The sequence below is a fragment of the Micromys minutus genome (assembly GCF_963924665.1).
Source record: "Micromys minutus genome assembly, chromosome: 26".
NCBI lineage: Eukaryota > Metazoa > Chordata > Mammalia > Rodentia > Muridae > Micromys > Micromys minutus.
The window spans coordinates 6,576,583-6,599,046 of NC_137961.1; the positions used below are offsets into that span (position 1 = coordinate 6,576,583).

Below are 22,464 nucleotides of genomic sequence, written 5' to 3' on the forward strand. Positions count from 1 at the left end.
CGGAGAAAAATATCGGTGCATGTAGCTTTCTAATTAAAAGGAGTAAGATAGTTTAACTTTTCACTGGAGAGATAACCAGATGAAAGGCAATAATTAATTAAACTCTCGGAAATCCTCCCTCCAAGAAAGTCAGGTTTCAGAACACATGGTATACAGCTGAGAAAGAACCAAGGGAAAAAGCTGGTCTCATGGCTAATCCGCTAATCAGCTAATCGGCTAATCGGCCTGTAGGAAGGCAGATGGGGAGGCCTGGGATGTTCTCCAACTTTACCCTAGAGGATAGGAAGTTGTCTATACCTCCCCAAAGCTTGAGATGAACATTTTTGAAGTCGTTTTTCCCCTGCTTTTCTGTTTCTTTTAACTGACTGTGCTGTTTCCCACAGCAGTACTTTGGTTTCCTGTGCTGCACCTGTGTTCTGCACTAACCTCCGTGCTCCTTGCTCCTGGTAACGATCCTTCTTTCTGTCTTTACAGACCACATCCTTCACAGGGCCACAGCACATGGATTTCAGGACTACCTGTGAGGAGGTAGGTCAGGAGATTTTCTACTTGTTACAGATTGTCACTAGGAAACACTTGGCCAGTCATGAAACTCTGCCGTTTCAGAGAGTGAGTGGAAGGTGCATTACCACCAAAATGCATTTTATTCCTTAAAGACAGAAAGCCAAGGTCACCTGGGAAGCCTTGGATCTTTATTCTTTCTGGAGTATGTGAGCATAACGGAACTGCTTTTCTCCATGAATAACATATTGTATAATGGCTCGGGAGGAAGCTATTGGAAGATGCTGTTTGCACATAAACATTTCTAACTTAAAGGATGCTGTGTTTCCCACCATCACCAATACATTGGGATTTCATGATCCTAATCCCACATAGGACATAGAAAGCAATTAAAATTCTTAGCAACCCTGTCTATAAACGTCGGTATGAGTAATAGTGATGTATGCTCCTTTCCTCATAGGAGAGTTTCTTCAAGTTTGTATTTCCATAATATGGGGTTTGGGCCTTAAAAAATATAACATAGCTTAGCCCAAAAGAATGTCTTTTTTTTTACTTATTTTCTATGATGCATTCAAAGCATTATTGTTTTAATTTCCAGGTAACATGCAAATATTCATGGATAATATATTTTGCATTTGCCTAAGAATTTCAAGTATTTTATTTGATAAAGTGAACTCTTCCTCCCTCACCAAAAAACAGTTATAACTCAACATCTGTGTTGGTGTTAAAATCAGTCAGAAAGAGTAAAAACCATTAGTTCTTATCTACTTTGAATACTGACCTTTTGTATTTTACATGACACATAGTTTAATATCTTGCATGAGTTTCTGGCAAGCAATTTGTATTGCCTTATAATGAAATTATGAATATGTCTGATCTGGAAAATTTTCACAGATGGTAAAAAAATAAAAGTGTGAGGTTTTTCTGAAAATGATTATGTTGATTTTACTATAGAATCTTTGTGCTTTTTATTTTGGAAAATATAAAAATAATGAAATTTCATTAAAAAATATGCCCTCTGATACTTTGATACTTCCAATTAATTATGGGCATTTGCCTAAAATGGTTTACAGACTAGTTTTATTTGATGTAAAGACAACTCTAAGGTCAAGGTATGTGGTTTATACTTGTATTGAACTTAGCACCTGCAGGTAATACATTTTACTTGTTGAAGTAATATTCTAATATATATATATATATATACATATATATTTATATGACATCCTATACAATTTATATTTTACTTTTTAAATTGAAAATAGATTATTTTCTTGTCCCTGATTACAGTTTTTTCTCCTTTATTCATCCCAGTTTTTCTACTCCTCTTCTTTTCTCCAATCCACTCCCTTTCTGTCTATCATTTGAAAAGAACAGGCTTCTAAGAGATAACAACAAACCATGAGAAAACAAAGTATAAGATAATACAAAAAAATCCAATTGATGCTGGATCAGGAAACCTAATAGAAGGAAAAGATCTCCAAGATTTGGCACAAGAAACAAAAACCCATTCATTCACACACAAAGGAATTCCATAGAAGTTCTTAGATGAAGGGTAAAATAGGGACCTGGTGCAGACCTCTGTAGGCTGTGCGGATGCTGTTTCTGTCTCTGTGAGCTAACATGAATGAGACTTGCTCAGTTTATTTAGAGGGCCTTGGTATCCTCCATCGCTTCTGATTCTTACAGTCTTTCTGTCTCAATTCCTCTTACCAAGAGTTCCAGGAACTCTGAGGAGACTGATGAGAGAAATTTGATAGAGGCATCATTAAGAGCTGTGTGTTCCAAGATATCTCTCTCTCTCTCTCTCTCTCTCTCTCTCTCTCTCTCTCTCTCTCTCTCTCTCTCTCTCTCTCTCTCTCTCTCTCATTGTCTCTCATTCTCTCTCCCTTCCCCACTCTCTCCATAATGGTCAACTGTGATCTTATGTCTTTGAATTTTTGAATCTACTCCTGTCTGATTCAGGAGGAAACTTCTCTGATGATGGCTGAATAAAACACTGTATTATGAATATTGCAGAATACAATTATAAGCCATTTGTGGATACTTATTTTAACCAGTTGAGTTTTGTTCTACTCTATGTCTCTGTGCAGTCTAGTCTCTGGTTCTTGGTTACCCGTATATTCCCTTTCATCAAGTGAGTCTTAAGTCAAATAAGATATTGGTTGGCTACTGTACAAGTTCTATGAAATCATTGCCCTAGCATATTTGCAGGCAGGACAGATTATCAGTGTTTGCATTTCTTTTTTGGTAGCCTGCAGAGTACCTGACCACACTATAAACACTAGAACATATTGGGGAAGAATCCATATAGGCATCATCTTGACTTCTATATACTCAGTGAGTTGTGTGGGTATTGTGTTTTGCAATGGGGTCCCACTCTCTGTTTGCAAAAAGCAGCCAATTAACTTGGTGACCACAAGGGTTGTTTGGAGATTTTCTTGGGACCTCTATAGCCATCAACTCAACTGAGTGCAACCCAGTAATGGCACTGGAAGCCTCGTTTGGTGACAAGGGATGGGCATTTGGCACTCTGTCTCTCCCATTATTAGGAGATCTCATTACACTCACTTTAAAATATTTTAGGAAGTTTACACTGCACTAAAGTTTTATATCATTCCTCAAGTCCCCCCAGTTCTAGCGTCTCCTTCTGCATTCTCTCTTTTAAGGCTTTGCTCCTTCCTGATCCTTTCTTTCTTGTTGCTCCTCTCCTCCTGGTCATTTGAAAAATCTACTTTACTTTCTTCTTCCAGAAAGACCACTCATGCCCAGCTAGTCCATGCCTCTATACCCTACCTTTATGAATTTTTAGGTTTGTTGCCTAATGGCTAATATGTACATATAAGTAAATATATTACATATTTATAATTTTTGGGACTGTGCTAATTAACTGAGGATGATTATTTTAGTTCCATCTATTTGCCTGCAAATTTCAGGATGGCTTTTGTGTTCAAGAGCAGAGTGATAATCCCATTGAGGAAATATTGCACTTATTTTTCCATTCTTCTGGAGAGGGACATGTAGGTTGTTCCCAGTTTCTGGCTGTTATGAACACAGCAGCAGTGAACATAATTGAGCAATCCTTTAGGTGTATGTGTAAGGGAGGTAAATATAACTAGATCTTGAGGTGGACCAATCTCTGACTTTTTAAGAAACAACACAATTGGTTTCCATGATGGCGACACAAGTTTGCACTCTTCAGCAATGGAGGAGTGCTCTCCTAACTTCAGAGCTTCCCTGGGATGAGCTTTCCCTCCTACAAGAAACCCAGGCCAAAAGCACAGAAAAACATATTTTTTAATTATAGAAAAGTGTTTTCTCAACCTAAAGAAAAAGGTACCTATTATGGTATAAAAAGCATATATAACAGCAGATACAGAAGAAAAGATAATTTCTAGGAGACATAACAAAACACTAAGTATATAGAACAACATATATATATATTAAAAGTCACAAGGAGAATAAAAAAGTTACCAAAATAATAAACTGATTAGGATAATACCTGACTTTTAATGAGGTACCAAGGAAGATGTACACACTCTGAGAAACTGAAGATGCCAGTCATGAATATGATACCAAGCCAAATTATCAATTACATTTGAAAGAGAAACACATCTCACAATAAAATCAATTTAAGAAACTTTTATCTACCAATGCAGCTTTCTGTACAGAAGATATTAGAAGGAAAACTTCAGTCTGAGGATGTTAACTATACCCAAGAAAACACAAGGAAAAAATAATCTTAGGACAATAAATCCAAAGAAGGAGAAAAACCCATACTATAATAACAAATACCTGGCATCAATAAACACTTTTTACTGAGACCTAGAAATATTAATAATCTCAATTACTAAATATAAAAATAAAAAAGTACAAACTAACTGACTGGATTAGGTATACATGAAATATAATCTCTGTCTGACATTCCTCTGGTGGCCAAAAAATCCAAGAATGGATAAGCCATGAGCCTATCAGAAAATCAGATACTGTTATTCTGCCAAGGAACATAGCAATAAATTGACCCCTAGTGACATGTCACTATAATCATATATCAGTGCCTTACTCAGAGATCATCTGAGAAGCATCTTCTTGCAGTATATGGAAATTAATACAGAGACCTACCACTGAAAAATGGATAGAGTAAAATATTTTATATCAGTAAAGAAAAAGAAGGATGAATATAAAGTACAAAGTATAAATTTATTAAAATTGTAAACAAGCAATATATTGGAGAATATCTAGTTCATAAGAAATTAGGATCTTGAATCTCTGAAGGTTGCTTGATCAAAGTAACCATTAAAAAAGTAAAAGCAAACTTCTCCATGTACTAGAGCATTCTAGTCCTCCAGTTGTATGGATTTGGGGGAAATTAATTTAGTAGGTACCAAGGAATCTGTTGTTGAGTGTCCCCTACATTGGCCCAAGTGTTTACACTTGGTAGCTATCTGGGTTAAGGCAGTGGTGTCATTTTAATATTTTTTTCATAATAATTCATGAGTCTCATAATGGTTAATGAGATGCCATTTATCTGTAGAGTCATTTCTAGATAATTTTGTCAGAAAGAAATGAATGCAAACACTAGGGAACACAGAATGAAGGAATACAGAATGAAGGAATACAGAATGAAGGAATACAGAATGAACTACCTTCCCCCCACCCCCATATTCAGTGTGGCTTCTGCTCCTCTGCAGTTAGAATTGGTTATAAGAGAGAAAAGTGTATTACTATTTCTTCTGCACACATTAAGCCATATGTAAAATGGTTATCAAAGAATAAAATAAACACCCACATTTTTTCTTGAGGTTGCCCACTGACTGTGTTGTGTATCGTGAGGTTGCCTTAAAATGGTGTTACTCAGTTTTCCTTATTCTCACAGAGGAATATTGGAACTATGGCTGCTGGCTCCCATTTCTCTATGCTTTATGCTCAAATTCAACATTTTTCAACAACAACATATACACTAAAAATGCCCATTTTTTCTTCACTCTCTAGTAAAAGAAACAAACTTAAGCAGTGTATGGTTCTTAGGGATGCCATAACCATACGGTGTGTCTTAACACTAGTATATGTGTGTGTGTGGGGGTGTGAATATACATATATGTATATATGGATTTAAGCTTACAAATTAATGCTTCTCTATCGTGTTATCAAACATCCTTAGTGTTATTCATCTCTCCTTTAGTTTCCTCCTTTACAACATCTCCGACCTCTTCCCTAGTTAAAGTCCTTCTCCTGATTCTCCCCATTATCTCCCTCAGAGCACCTCATAGACATACCTGTCATCATCTCTACAGAGTCCATATTCCATTCATCCACGCTCTCTTTTACTTTTCTAGCTTCTTAGATTATTTTAAATTATATACTCATAAAATTCAGAGCTGTCAGTAGAACATATTCCAAGTACAGACAACAAAAGGAGCTGATTGGGAGGGGGGAGGTGAGCAGGATGTAAAGTGAATAAGTAAAAATATAAAATGAATTTAAAAAAAATCAGAGCTGTGATCTCCTAATTAAAGACAACATGTGACACATTTCTTTGTGTGCATAGCCTACTTTGCTTCATATAATATTGTCCATTTCCAGCAATTTAACTATAAATCTTATTTTATTTTCTTTACAGTTGAATAGTATTCCATGTTGTATATGAAATACTTTCTCATTGTCCATTAATTAGTTAAAGGCATTTAGGCAGTTTCTATTTTCTTTATATTATACATATGGAGGCAGTAGACATGCCTATAGAATTATCTTGGAGGCAGAATACCACTCGTTTGGGGTATATACCCAGGAATGATGTTGTTGCATCTTACGCTAGATATAGTTTCCCTTTTTGAAGATTCTCCACACTGGTTTTCACAGTGCTGCACCATTTGTTTAAATCTTCTAATCCGAGGATTTTTGGTCAGAGGGAATGTGAGTCTCCCAAAACTATACTGGCTACTGCCATTGTCCTTGGTTGACTTCCGGAATTTTAAGGTAGACCTTGTTCCTGAAAACAAACAAACATGTTTTCGAACCAGAATTGGAGTAATCCAGCTGGAATGAATCTCCGTGTCTTCTCCATGAGAACATGCCCTCATTATTGAGAGCATGTCCTCAGTAATGAAAAGTGCTATGCATGCTGCCAAGAGAGAGGAGCAATTGGAAGTCCTGCCCAAGTATAATGCCTATGACAGCAATAATAATTGGCCCAGAAAGGGATGTCCAATGCTGTAATGGAAGACTGCCTTATTGGATATAAATCATGATTGATGGAGAGAAATTTATGCTTTGTTCCTAGCCTACTACTTAGGGACAGGGTTGTAATAGGGGCTAAATGTCTACTAAAGGAATTCTTCTAAAACTAATGTAATTTCTAACTATATTTTAAATACTTCTCTTTATATCCACGAAGACACAATAAATATAGCTTTTACTCCTCATTTAAAAAAAAATATTGAAAGGAAAACAGATAATCCAATCCCCCAAACTTCTTTATAAGACATAGATCCATAGCTGGTTAAAATACAGAGAATAAGTATCAGTAGGTTTCCAACCCTATTCAATATATCTATATGCAATACAGCCCTATATCAGAGGGCACTGAGGGGTGCTGTTTACTGGCTTGCTCCTCATGTCTTGCTCATCCTGCTTTCTTTTTTTTTTTCTTACAACTTCATTTTTAAAAAAGAGAGATGCATGTACAGATTTTTTTAAGTATTTTGGAATAAAACTATATTAATATATTTTTGTCAGTGCTTGATTTTTTTAAAGGTTTGAAAGTTTGCATTGAAATCTTACTAGCTACCATAAGCATAAAGTACATGTAAAACAAAATGTAACATGGATTTTCTTGGTGTGTACAGAATAAACATAATGATTTTTAAATACCAAAAATTGCCACAAGGGTATCTTCTTAGTTTGTGAATTATTAATGATTTGAGGTCTAGGTGTACCCCACTCTGAATGGATACAAAAATTGTGGTACATTTACACAGTGGAGTACTACTCGGCTACTAGAAACAATGACTTTATGAAATTCCTAGGAAAATGAGTATATCTAGAGAATATCATCCTGAGTGAGATAACCCAATCACAAAAGAACAGACATAATATGCAGTCACTGATAATTGGATACTAACCCCAGAAAGCTCTGAATACCCAAGAAACAACTCACAGATCATATAAAGCTCAAAAAGAAGGAAGGCTAAAAAGTAGAAGCCTCTGTCCTTATTAGAAAAAAAAAAAAACAACAACAACAACAAAAATCACCCTGCTTTCTTATAGAACCCAGGACCACCAGAACAGGGAACCACCTACATTGGACTAGGCCCTCCTCCATCAATGTATAACTAAGAAAAAGCCTTACAGCCAGGTTTGGTGAAAACATTTCCTCAATTGAAGTTCCCACTTCTCATATAACTCTAGTTTGAGTATCAAATTGACTTAAGACCAGCCAGCCCACCATATTGATGTAATAATAAATTATGTTTTCTGATTCTGTATTTTTTCATTGCTGTAACTATATTTTATTTATTATATTTATTTACATTTCAAATGTTGCCCCCTTGCTTGTCCCTCCCTCCGAGAGTTATGAGTTGTTCACCTAATAACTCTCCACTTTGTTTTTAGAGGGTGCTTTCCCCACCACTCCCACCTCACCCTTAGCCTTCCACTTCTCTGGGGTAATCAAATTTCTACAGGATTAAGCACACACTGAGGCCAGACAAGGCAATCTTTCCTGCTCAGCTCCTTCAGTTTGTCCCCTATCTTCTGTATTTTTAAGTCTCTCTCTCTCTCTCTCTCTCTCTCTCTCTCTCTCTCTCTCTCTCTCTCTCTGTGTGTGTGTGTGTGTGTGTGTGTGTGTGTGTGTGTGCGTATGTCTGTGCGTCTGTGTGTTTCCTTTTAATTCTTTTTTTCTGGCTTGTTTTCTGAAGAAAGAGAGAAAAAGCATGGAGTTATAGAACGGGGGAGCTAGAGAAAAGGGAAGGATCTGGGAGGAGATGAAATGGAACAGACTATAATCAGATTGCACTGTATGATAAAAATTCTTTTCAGTAAAAATAGTATGGTTCCATTATCCAGAATACTGGTCCTCACTCAGAAGAAAAATGAAGAGATTTATGAACCACTGGCAAGGAAAAATCAATCCATATCAAATGCATACATAATCTGAGGTGCTTCTAGCAGCCTGTTCCTGTGTTGCTTTGTGAGATTTCAGTGAATAATTGTTTCTAACCTATAACATGAATATTTTACACAACATAATACTGTCTCATCATACATAGCTAATGCAAATTGACTGAAAAATTTAGCTCACATTCCAGGCTATGATGTGTTATAAGCTTCAGTGTTTTTTTACTGCATATCCAAAATTATTTGCTACCACAGAAACATATAGGCTTTTAATACACTCTGCCTAGTGTATAAGACTGATACACATTTGAATTATGTCAGGATGGTTGATTTTAAAAACTACTGATTGATTTTCTGACTTCAACTTCAAAAGGTATTGAGTGAATTTCAGTTGGAAATTAGAACAAAATTACCAACAGTTTTCAAAATGTCTGTAAATGTTCTTTCACTTTTTTTCCTGTGGTGTTTTGAGAATTGGTTCATATGAAAGATCAACAAAACCCAGGAAACCATTGAAGATACCCTGTTTCTTGAATTCAAAATATTCAACTGAGATTTAATGCTTTGTGTAAAAATAAACACACCCAGCTGATCCCTTCTGTCTTAGTTAGGGTTTTACTATTGTGAACAGACACCATGACCAAGGCAACTCTTATAAGGACAACGTTTAATTGGACTTAGCTTACAGGTTCAGATGTTCATTCCATTACCATAAAGACAAAAGCATGGCAGCATCTAGGCAGGCATGGTGCAGGAGGAACTGATAGTTCTACTTCTTTTTCTGAAGGCTTCTGGAAGAATACTGACTTTCAAGAAGCTAAGACAAAGCCCACCTCCACAGTGACATATCTACTCTAATAGGCCACACCATCTAATAGTGCCACTCCCTGAGCCAAGCATATACAAACCACCACAATCACGCTCTCCCAAAAAGAGTGATTCTGTCAATAACAATATTAAGGGTTAGATGTATTTGTGTAAACAGTATAGAACATTTGAAGGAAACAGATGTCAGCTAATGTCCATGGAAAATTATATTCCAATATCAAGCCTGGCACTATTTATTTAAGTACAAGCTGTCTTTAGATAAGATAAATTCACACTCTTGTGTTTTACCCATTAAACAAAGTGCAATTCAATAATGATTAGAGAAAGGTAGCAGATTTGATGTAGTCATTGTTCCTGCTGACTTCTTAATTCCATCTAAGAGTCAGGAAAGCAAACTCAGAAGTCCTTGCCCTCTTTGCACAAAAATGTTTAAGCAAAAAAAAAAAAGATGAGATTACAATAAAACTGGTTTAGCTTATAATAAAACCTGATTCTAAAACTATTTGTGGTCATTTATATAGTTTGCAAAACTCTCATGTTCATTTATTTCTAGGTAGAGTTCAATATTTTTATTTTTGGGGTGTGTGTGTGTGTGTGTGTGTGTGTGTGTGTGTGTGTTTGGGAGAGAGAGAGAGAGAGAGAGAGAGAGAGAGAGAGAGACTATATATACCGCATCCTATAACTTACAAACCTTAAGAGGTTGAATTCTACACAAAGTAAAATGCATAACCTTTATATTTAAAGTATTAAACAAGAATTTAATAATTTATCAGTGTAATTCTGCACCTTTGATGCAGCCTGAGCGAGTCTCAGTTTGGTCTTTCTGGCATGTCTCCTTTATCTGAAACTCCATATTCCTCGAAGTGGTTGTCTACTCTTTAGTGCCTCCGTGAATTCATGTGCGCATGACTGAGAGCATTGCTCTTCACTCACAGTGTTATCTCTCACTTTTTGCTGTAAATAGTTCTGAGAATTACAACTTGTGAATTGAGCATTTTTTCTCTCTCTTGCTCTTTTTATCTGAAGACGAAGACAGGGGTTTGCTTGCTACAAGATGGTAATCAAGAACCTTTTAAAGTCCGGCTACACCTTGCCAGAGACCTGCTGATGCTACAGGAGCAGGACGTGCTGTGTGTGTCTGGTGAGCCTTTCTATTCTGGTGTAAGTAGCCCTTCCATTGACATATTTTTGCTTGTGCTTTTTGATGGTGAAAATGCTTGTTCATAGAAAACTCTGAACATATTTTCTCTTATTCTTGGAACATAGTCAAGTGTGGATAGTTTTTGTTCACACTGCTCAGTGAGCTATCCCTTTGTTTGAGAACACTGACTTAAGCTACAGCATACTATAAGGAGTTCTCACTTTGCCCACTGAGTCCTTGCAGCCATAAGATAGCAAATGATGGCTGCCTTTATCATGAGAGAGCAAAGGTCTGGTTCAGGGAGATAGATCCCAATGCCTCCTGCCTTAGTCTTATTAAGATCACACCCTTTTCAGGAGTAATACTGTAAAGTATGGTAGAAGTCATCTCCCGATGTCCTTGAAGAAAGAGAAGCAGGTGAGCGCTCAATACATTCAGTGTGAATTATTTTCCCGAGACTGCATCTGAATGGATCTGTAGATATTCCTGAGAGAATTCTACAAGAATAGTTAACAAAGAGCACTCACTGTTCTAACAGATGTGTGATGCTCTACTGAATCCAGCCTTAGGGATAAAACAGATACAAAAACCAAATTCTTGTTTTATCAAGCCAACTGGGAAGCATCTTTATACCATATCACACTGTGAAAGACATCCTTACTGTGAGATTTTATTTTATTAGGTAAGATATTAATCATAAAATAGTGCAAGTTCTACAGTTTTCCCTTCATTATATTCCAGTACTGAAGATAACATTACAAACTAATTGAAGTATTTTCACTCTGCGGGGTCAGGGGGAGGCAATATATGGAAAGCATGCAGCTTCTCAGCATGGAGAGGTAATTTATGCTTTGCTCATAGACTTTCTTGCAGTGTTATGAAGGTGGTTAACAGTGCTGATTTAGAGTCATCATATCTTTCCTTACTAACACCCTTTAGGAGGAACACTAGGTCTGAAATCAATAGTCCTTTGCTAGCTTAAGATAAGGAACATTTGACAAACTGTTAACTATTCTTTTTTTACAAGCCATTTAAACCATCCTAAATCATGGACTCAATATCAAGGCTCACTAAATGTTCTTGTGAGCTTGCTTATTAAGAGAGCAGTACATGATTCCCTTTCTTTTGTTTTCTAGAACAGAGGCATGGTTCACTTAACTCTAGAATAAAAAGATCTTAGAGGTCCTAGATAATTGATTTTTTTTTACATTAGTAAAATTTGATACTTTGCTGCTGAAATAATAGGGTTGATTTGAAACTTGGCAGTTAAAAAGCTCAGACACATGGATCTACTCTCTTTTACTCATAAATTGCAATATAAACAAAACACACAACCATGAAGGAGAAGTTTCTCATAGCAATGCCAATAAAGGCAAAACAAAATGACAGAATTCATCAACCATCTATAAGAAACACTTTCAGCAAAAGAATAACAATGTTATTGATACAGGGCTCTACTGAACTCTGCCTACTAACTACAGAAAACATTTATTCAAGACTGAAATAAGTTAGTAATCATCATGAGCCTCACTTTGTGGAAACTTTCCTCTGGGTGTTCCAGCTGGGATAGCAATTCAGAGTGTTGGCACAGAATATGCTATTTATAAAGAAGCAGGCAGAGCTGATGTATTTGCAGGTTTTATGATTTGGTACGGAGAAAATTCTAGGAAGTCTACAACAGATGGAAAATGCAGAAATTTCTAGGACTTTGGGGAAAAAAAAACACGGTCTTAAAATAATTATGTTTCCAAAGGTAGCAATAAGCAATCAAAATTGAAAATTAACAAACTATAATTCATTTAAAAGTGGATTTGACATGTTTATAATATCTGTCCTCAATGCTGCAGAACCTGACAAATAAAAATAATTGAAATAAACGAAGGATTAGAAGAAAAATAACAATGATCAACATGAATTAAAGGTTACATATTGATTGGATATATTCTTCCAAATGCTTCAAATCAGAGTAAGCCGCAATACAACTTTTATGATAGTTAAAATCATCTAAACCAAAAAGAAAATAATGTGATGTTTATACTTCAGATTTCAAAACCAATGTTCAACAATAGTCTTCTGTACTCCGACAAGCAGAACTTTTGGCAAAATTGACATTGCACTTAAAAATGGCTGGAGTAGAAAACCAATTATGGCTCCTCTATTTAAACACCTAGGTTGGGAAACCTCTAAGATCTGAAGTTTAGCCCAAGGTTGTTCACTGGGCGAGGCTTTATGAAATACCGCCTGACTCTATTCCCTATATTGTTACTGTCTTTTGGTCTAGTGAGATGTCAGCAAACTATGACATACATCTTTCACCTTTTGTCTACTATTATCAACTGTACTCACAAACCACAAAGCAAAATCAACCCTTCTACTCTTATGTTGTGTTGTCAGTCATGATGGCCAATCTTGCTTGCTGACCTGAGACACCACGAAAGAGGGAACATCGGTTAAATTACTGACTACATCAGATTGGTTCATGAACATGTCTAATGGGCATTTTTATAAACCATTTTTATAATATTGAAGGGTGCAGTGTAGGTGGATCTGGGACCTACAATAGAGGTTATTTGGTGATATATATGTATGCATGTAACAAGAAGTAATGAAACAGAGGCTATGAACTTAAAAGTTAGCAAGGAGGAGTAGATGGGAGAATTTTGAGGGAGTAAATGGAAGAAGAGTCTGGAAAGAAAGAAACCATACTATAGTCTTGAGAAGTAAGAAAAATAGTTAAAAAAAGAAAGGAAGATACATACTTGCCTTGGAGCAGGCCTATAAGCAATGTTCCTTCATGTTCTCTGCCTGCAGGTTCCTACTTTGATTTTTTTGCCTTGGTTTCCTTCTAATAAATCAAGTAAACTATTTCCACAAATTGCATTTTGACCAATTTTATGTCATAGCAGCAGAGACGTAAACTAGGGAATGGTGATAGAAACAGGAACCAATGGGGTGCCCCTGCCGAAGTCAACTGGAGCACAATAACTCTACTCACTTAAGCCCCAGTCTACTGTTTGATGTCAGTAACATACTCTTCATTGACTCTGGCTTTATAACAGATTTACAAATCAGGCGAATTGTGGCATCTTGCTTTACAGAATTACTTTGGGTGACAAGTTCCTTGGTATTCCATACAAATTAGAGAATAAATCTTCTTATTTGGACAAATAATGCCACTGTAATGTTTATAGGAAACTGTAGCTCACTCAGGGTTATGTATAAGCCTTTGGTCCTCAAACATGTGATATAAGCCCTGTCTTTTTTTTTCTTTTATTTCCTTTTGCAGTGTCTTTTTGTTTTAGTGCACAAGCAATTGACTTTCTTGTTAAATTGATTATTAATTTTTTTATTGGGGGGATATTGTTAAGGAATTGTGCTCTTAATTTCCTTTATGGAGTATTTTTCGTATTAGAAATCTGGTATTTGTGTACTGGCTTTACATCTTGTTCCATTGCCGAATTTACTGGTAGTTGTAACGATTTTATGTACTGCTCAGGGTTTCCTACAGAGAAGACAATGTCTTAGGAAGACAGATAACTGACGTTTCAGTCCTTTCTTTGGTTTTATTTCATCTCTTGCTTCTTTACTTTGGATTGTATTTCCATGAATACATTTAACAAAAGTAGTAAGACTAGAATCCATGTTTTGTTATTGGAGAAAGTTCAGTCTTTCATCTTTTGAACATATTTTCTGTGATTTTGTTTTTATCATTTTTGTGAGATATTCTATATATTCACGTATCAAATGTTATCCCTTTACCCTCTTCTTTCATCCCCTTCCCCTCCCCTTGCTTCCATGAAGATGCTTCTACTCACAACACCCCACTCCCACCTCATTGCCCATTCATTCATTGGGAAAATGAGCCTTCATTGGACCAAAGGCCTCTCCTCCCACTGATGCCAGACAATGCCATTCTCTGCTGCATATGCAACTGGAGCCATGGTCCTCTCCATGAGAACTTACTGGTTGTTGTTTTAGTCCCTGTGATCTCTGAAAGGTTTGGATGATATTGTTGTTCTTCCAATGGATATGGTCCCAGTTCTTATTTTTATATTTCAAAATGAATTTTTAAGTTAACATCCAGGATAATTTGGTTTATTTTTGATTATTTGCATATTTATTGCATGATACTTTTTCTTCTCTGTCATCTTGACTCTGAATTTTTTTTTATGTATAGATAGTTTTCTTTTTTATTTTATTTTTATTTTACCCCATAACCCTTTATTGTTAGCCCTTTTCCCCCACCAGTGTTCCCATTCTTTGTTCATATCACAAGTTTTTATTATGTATCTTCTTTCTGATGCCTCTTTGCTCTACTTCTGACTGTGTGAGGGATGTATTGTATCAGGGATGAGTCAAATTTCAATTAAAAGGAGATACACTTCTTGTATTGCTGACTTGTTGAGCTCAGAAATTGTAAGAATTTTATATGAATGACTTTGGGAATCTTTCAGGTGTTTTTCTGCATTGGTTCAAAGGACCAAGTGTGGTCTCAGTTTCTCTTCTATCAAACCATTCCTTATTTGAAGAAACCTTTTGTAAATGTCTTCTATATAACATTCTATTTCATGAGTTTGTTCCTGTAAAAAGCAAACTTACACAAAGAAAAGTGAAATCATATTTGCGATGGCTATGTATTCAGTCTCTGGGAGAACTCTGTCTTGTCTTCAAGCCTTCCATGATCGATAGGTTTCATGTAAGTTAAATAGAAGAGCAAATATTTGGATTTAATCTTTCATAGTAGTCTGTGTTGTGTTGTCACAGTATATTGCAAAAGTGTTCTCTCTACAGTGAAAAATTCAATAAACACTGTGTTGGAACAGTTTGAGAGTAAGGGATAAAGACAATGGCAGTGGTTAAATGTCAGAGAGCAACAAATGTTACATTGGACTATTACAAGTATAATTTCAGCTGTTTGCTCAGTTAGTGATATGGTTGGAAGAGCTTCAAGGACAGGGTAGGTAGGTCATCAGACACTCATTAGCTTACCTGTCATCTCCATTTTGAATTCCCTCTAATGAACTCTTCAAACTTAATGAACTATATAGTATGATAAGAAGTTCAAAAAGCTATAGTGTTTCAAAAGTCTATGCTGCACTCTCATATCACTAGCATAGTTTTCAGGGCCCCCTTCACCCTCCCAAATGACTTCACATTAACCTGCATCAGACAGACACTTAACCCTGCTCAGCCCTTTTTGCTGTGATATCTGGGAGTGATCTATCATTCACTTTGAAAGACCTTGACAAGCATATATAGAATGGAGGCTAAGAGCAACATTCTGCATATTTAACTCACCTGACACTTTTATTACAGTCTTATGCAGAAAAACCATAAAGAACATATGGAGAAAAGCATACAAACTTTTTTATCAGTGATAGAGAGATTGAGTCATAGAACTGTACTATAACTCATTTTTATTCAAATTCTGCAAGCAAAACTTAAGAAGCTGAACTGCTTTTTCTAATGCATTCCATTGGCTATTTCAAATAACATTTTTATTTATTCAGAGATCATAAGATTGAAGTTTCATCATTGAGTTCATGTCTGATAGATCATGTACAATTTTAATAGCTTTAAAATAATAATAAAAATTCATTTTTTTGGAGCAGAAACTGAATTGTTAAGTGGGCTTGTTAAATTATTGGTTAAAATAAAAGAGTCTGCTGCCATCCACTGCTGCTAAGAAATGAAACATCTTGTTCCTGATGTCTTTGGAATGATTTGCTACTTTAAGGCCTAGGAAGTGATTTAGTTTAAGCTCTGTACTTGTAACTACCCTCTGGTGGTACAGCCTTTAGTCCTATCACCTAGAAGGCAAATGTAGGCAGATCTCTGAGTTTCATGCCAACCTGATCTACAGAGTTCCAGGACAGTCAGAACTACACAGAAAAACTATGTATCAAGAAAAAAAAAAAAAAACAAAAACAAAAACAAAAAAAAAAAAAACAAACACATACACCCACAAAAAATAAAAAAGCCAAAAAAAAAAAAAAAAAAAAAAAAAAAAACAGAAAGAAAAATATGTTTAGTAGACTAGTGAAGAGAAATATCAATACAGGTCCATATCTATTTCAAAGGTTTTTCTAGAAAATCCTAGGAAGACTTTGGAGAGTAAATTTCAAGATTGGTAAAATAATTCAACACACAGGAATTGTCGTATTGTCATTTCCTCCAAATGGTATGTTCATTCCTAGAAGGAGGAGAGATACTCCTAAGAGTCAGCAGCTAAAGAAGCTTAAGAGACTAAAGAACCTGAGAACTGTACAGGGTGCCCAAGGTTCCATAGGCATTAAGTAATTACTAAAGATAGGAGGTTCTTCATTGACTTGTCTGTAAGTTGACCATGGACCTTCAGTGATGCAAATTCATGAGTTGCCAAGCTTGCTGGTGTAAACTTTTCAATAATGTAGCTGCCTCAATTTCAATTCAGGTTTATATATATAAGCCAACAGCCATGTTTATATAAGTTCCCCAAGAAAATAATTGATTTACTGCCCAAACTTGGATGGAACTATTTATTTGTTCTGTAGGTAGTGTTTTATCAGTGTCAGTTGCATCAGGATACAGTGTGGTTCTACTTCTCCTTAGGATTATTTAGGCTTCTCCTTACCTAAATTTATCAGTACAAGCTGTTTCTACCAAGTTCATCAGTGAAGGGAAAACATACAGCTATACCACCCAAAGACTAAGGTGGCTTGATGCCACCTGGAGATAAATAGCTAGACTGAAGGGATACATGTAGAATTACCCCATCATTGGCACTCTACTGTTCACCAGGGGCATGATGGGACTTAAAAAACAAAACAGAACATTCTATGGTTTTTCTTCTGGAATGAGGCATGTACGTAGTAACGCTCAGTAATGGAATCATGATTTCTTCAATGGCACATTAAATACAAAACCTTTATCTTGTAATCCAGACTTTCTCCCCATTAGTGCTTGACAACATGATGCTTTTTTGTTTGTTTGCTTGCTTGCTTGTTTTATTTTAAAACTCATCTTAAGGCCCTCCACTGAAACCTATTATGTCTTAGGCATGTTAAATGAACACATTGTATATATTTTGTGTGTGTACAAAAAAATATATCATTTACCAGTAATCACATTTTAAAATATAAAGTTGCCTTATTCTTCCTCCTCAACTTCTTCCTCTTTACCCTTTTCATCCTCTTTATTATTTTTACTACACAGAATCACTTTATTCTGCACATTCATAATGCCTTGTTATAATGTGACAAATTAAAATGTAATAAGGTAAAACACAGACTATCATTTCAAAGGTAGACAGGGAAAACCATCAGAAAGAAAGGAGCCTGAGAAAAGACAGAAGAGTCAAAGATCCACGTTTTTGCACATATAGAAATTCCATAAATACACTACCCTTACAGCCATAATATATGCACAGAGGGCCTGGTGCCGATTGGTGTAAGCTGTGTGCATGTTTCTTTAGTCCCTGTGAGATTATATGTGCTGCAATCATGTTAATGTAGAGAACTGTGTTTTCTTAATGTCTTTCATCCCTTCTGGTTCTTACACTTTTTCTTCCACCTTTTCCTTGGAGAGGAGCTCTGAGAGGAGAGGTTTGATGAAAACATCCCACTTAAAGCTAAATGTTCCAAGGTCTATGTCTCTGTTGCACCCTTCTTTCTATGTAAGCATAGGGGTGTGAAATGTATAGGTCTCTCTCTGTTTCCATCTGTTGCAGGAGGAAGCTTCTCTGATAATGGTTGAAAAAGGCACTCTCTTATGGGTATAGGAGAAAGTGATTAGGAGTTATATTATCTGTAGTTTTTGTTTTGTTTTGTTTTTACCAGTATGTTTTAGTATTCCCCTAGGTTTCTCAGATATTCAGTCTTCACTTTGATTATCAAATCAGTGTCTGTTTTGGGTCCCATCATCTCATGGAGTGGTTCTTAAGTCAAACCAGTAATTACTAGGTTACTTTTTCAAATTTTGTTCTGCCATTGCCTGCCCTAGCACATTTTGCAGGCAGGATGGCATTATAGACCCAAGGACTATGACTAGGTTTGTGTTTGTTTCTCTTTTAATAGTGTGAAAAGTACCTTGATATAATAAAGACTCTAGAATATAACACTGATATCTCTGTGTAGGCACCAGGTTAGCTTCTCTGCATTCAGTAAATTGTGTAGGTGTTGGTCTTTAGCAATGAGGCCTTGCTTGCTATCAGTTTGTAGAGAGCCACCAGTTTTATTTGCAACAGCCTGGGTTGTTTGGAGATTCATATGGTGATCCTTGGGCCAACCACTTAATTAGATGTACACAGACCCTGGTCATAGACGTTTCTATTGTTTGCTTCCATAGTAGACCTCAAATTAACTTTAAGTATAGTTGTCTCTCTCCTATTTCCTCCTTCAACCATCTCTCTGTCCTCCCTCTAGGCTTTATTCTCTAGTTTTAGCCCCTCCTCAGCTAATATTTATATATTTCATTTCCCTTTCCTAACAAGATAAATTGATCTCCGTAGTCCCTTACTTTATACCTAAGTTTTGTGGTTGTATAGATTGTAACTTGGTTATCATTCGCTTAACATTATCATTAATTTAATATCCACATATAAGCAAACACATTCAATTATTTGTATTTTGATTCTGTGAAAAAGCTTCTTGTGTTCATGAGGTATCATTAATTAACTGTTGATCCCAAGCACTATTGCTGATGCAAGTAGTACTTACTGACAGAAACCGGGCATTGATGCCTCCTCAGAGGATCTGCCAGAGCCATACTGATACAGAGGAGGATGCCCGCAACTAATCATCAGACTGAACACAGGGACCCCAGTGAAGGAGCTAGAGAAAGGACTGAAAGAACTGAAAGGGTCTGCAACCCCATGGAAAGAACAAAATGATAAACTAACCAAGTTCATCACAGCTCCCAGGGACTAAAACACCAACCAATGAGTTCTCATGGCTCTAGTTACATAGCAGAGGATAGCGTTCTCTGGCATTTATGGTGGAGAGGCCTTTGGTACAGGGAAGGCTCACTTTCCCAGTGTAGGGGAATGCCAAGTTGCTGTGGCGGGAGAGGGTGTTTGGGAGAGGGAGCACCTTCATTGAGGGAAGGGGAGGGGAGATGGAATTGGGAAAAGGGGACAACATCCAAAATGTAAATGCAGAGACTATCCAATTATAAAAAGAAAAATTAACTGTTGATCTTAGTCATTGGTCTGTGCTATTGGTGCTCTGTTCAAAAAGTCTTTTCCCATGCTAGTGATTTCAAGGCTATCCTCTACTTACTCTTCTATGAGGTTCAATATATCTCTGATTGCAGGCTAAGAGCTTTGATCCATTTGGACTTGAGTTTTATTCAGGGAGATAAGTATAGATCTGTTAGGGTTCTTTGACACACAGTGGTCTAGTTTGACCATCAACATTTGTTAAAGATGCTGTCTTTCTTTCTAGTGTGTATTTCAGGACTCTATTAAAAACCAGGCATCCACAGGTTGTAAGACCTGTATGACAATAATTTTTTTGAAGAAAGAAATTGACGGAGATATCAGAGGATGGAAAGATTTCCCAAGCACTGACAAAACTGTATTTGCATACTTTTATGCAAAAAATGCTTAAAATTTGTACATTTATCTTTGTTTTTTAAAATGAAGTTGTTAAAAAAACAAAAAATATGATGTTTTCTCAGAAAAATGGGAAAATTATCTACCTAAAGACCCAGCTATACTTGTTCAACTCTGTTTATAGCAACTTTATTATTAACAGCCAGAGCTGTAAACAAACTAGATGACTATCAACCAAAGAATGTATAAAATATGTAGTACATTTCTACAATGGCATATTATACAGCTGTTAAAAAATCGCATTGTAAAATCTGCAGACCAATGGATGGACTGAGAAAAAAATATACCAAGTGAAGTAACACAGACCCAGAAATAAATGGTATATAATCATGTATAAGTGGTTATTAGCTGTAAATTAAAGGTTACTTATGATACAATTCATAGAACCAGAGAAGCTAAGTGACAAGGAGGGCTAAGTAAAAAGAGGGGCATATGAATCTCACAGGAAATGGGAGGTAGAATAAATTTTTGTGGGTAGACTAGGTCCAGTAGGGATGGGAACAGGATCAATATGGGGAGAGAGAGAGAGAGAGAGAGAGAGAGAGAGAGAGAGAGAGAGAGAGAGAGAGAGAGAGAGAGAGAGAGAAAGGGAGGGATTGGGAGGGATGGGGAGGGATGGGGAGGGTAAGGGAGAGGGAGAGGGAGAGGAACAGGGAGAGGGGGAGGGGGAGGGAGAGGTCAAGAGAGAAAGAGCACTGAGAGAGATAACTGGAATGGCAGGAACATTTGAGGGCAAAGTAGAAACCTACTACAACAGAAACTTTCAGAAATCTACAAGGGTGATTCTAGCTCTTGGTTAAAATTTCTACCGAGCCTTAGCTGGCTATCTCCTTTTATATTCAGACAAGTCTTCTAATGGAGGGATTGGAACAACAATCTAGCCATAAAATCTTGACCTACAATTTGTCCTGCCTCCATGATGTGCTGGGAATAAAGGTGGCACAGAATTTATGGCAGTAGATAACCAATGACTGGTCCAGCTTGAGATCCATGACACAAGAGGGAGACAACCAGTGACACTGCTGGGAAGGCCAAGAACCAGAGAGAGGATAGAGCAGAGACCTAGGATAGAACCATACAGGACCAGAACAAACGGGCAATGAAATGACTTCTAATGAATAATATTCTGTTATACTCATGGACAGGAGCCTAGCATAATTGTCATCCGAGAGGCTTCACACAGCAGTGGATGGAAACAAATGCAGAGACACCCAGCCAAACATTAGGTATAGCTCCAGAATTCCTAGAGAAGAGGGAATAAGAGGATTATAGTAACTAGAGGGGGGAAGGACATCACAAAACAAATAAACCGAATCAACTAACCTGGCCTCATAGGTACTTATAGCAACTGATCCAACAATCTGTGAGCCTAAATGCCTCTCACATAGAACCTCTGCATATATGTTATAGTGGTATGGCTCAGTGTTTTTGTGGGGCACCTAACAGTATAAGTTGGGTCTGTCTCTGAATGTTTTGCCTGATATTGGGACCCGTTTTCTCCAACCGGTTGCCTTGTTCCACCTTTATATGAGGATATTTTCTTAGTCATACAGTAATTTAATCTGTTATAATTGACTTCTATGCCTCGGAGGCTTACCCTTTTCTGAAGGGAAATGGAAGGAGGAGTTAGATGGGACTTGGAGGTGGTGATAAAAAGAGGGACTGGGAGGAGATTATCAAGCAGAAACTGGAGTCTGCACGTAATACATGAGAGAAAAATAAATAAAAATGAATTTAAAGAATAAAAATGAAAACCAGCATTTCCAAAACTATAGAAATGAACAAATTTGCTACTAATAAAAATCAAATGCACACACACAAATATGCATATACATTCTCATATACAAAGAAAACTATAACCCAGTCTTATTGATAAATGTAGGTTCAAGATTTCTCAGTAAATACTTGAAAATTCAATTCAAGTACATATTAAAATTATTGATAGTGATAAAGTTGGTTTTATCCAAGAGATATAGACATGACTTAGCAGATATAAATCAATAAATGTGATTCATGACATAAATTAACAGAGCAGAAATCATATGATCATATGAAAAGCTGCAGAATAGGCTTTTATCTCCACTCATGCAAAACATTCTAGAGTTACAAGGGATAGACTGAATGTATGTTAACATAGTAGAGACTGTATGTATATGATGACACACCTAGTAATATCCTTATCTTATGCACAATAACAAAATCTTAGAATTCCCATTAGAGCCAGAAAGAAAACGTCTGTTCACTTTCCTCTCCCTACTTAATATATTTCTTTAAGTATCAGCACCTTCAA

The 22,464-nt window shown here is 36.4% G+C and overlaps 1 protein-coding gene across 1 annotated transcript in view; it reads left to right on the forward strand.

The window, feature by feature from the left end:
• Positions 1–501: 501 nt before the first annotated feature.
• Positions 502–22,464, forward strand: part of SNTG1 (syntrophin gamma 1) — a gene marked incomplete at both ends in the record, with an annotated part of 231,096 nt that continues 209,133 nt past the window's right edge. The window contains 2 exons of the mRNA XM_080938793.1: positions 502–528; positions 10,468–10,602. Coding sequence (XP_080794919.1) covers positions 502–528; positions 10,468–10,602 — 162 coding nt within the window. The remainder of the gene's footprint in view (positions 529–10,467; positions 10,603–22,464) is intronic.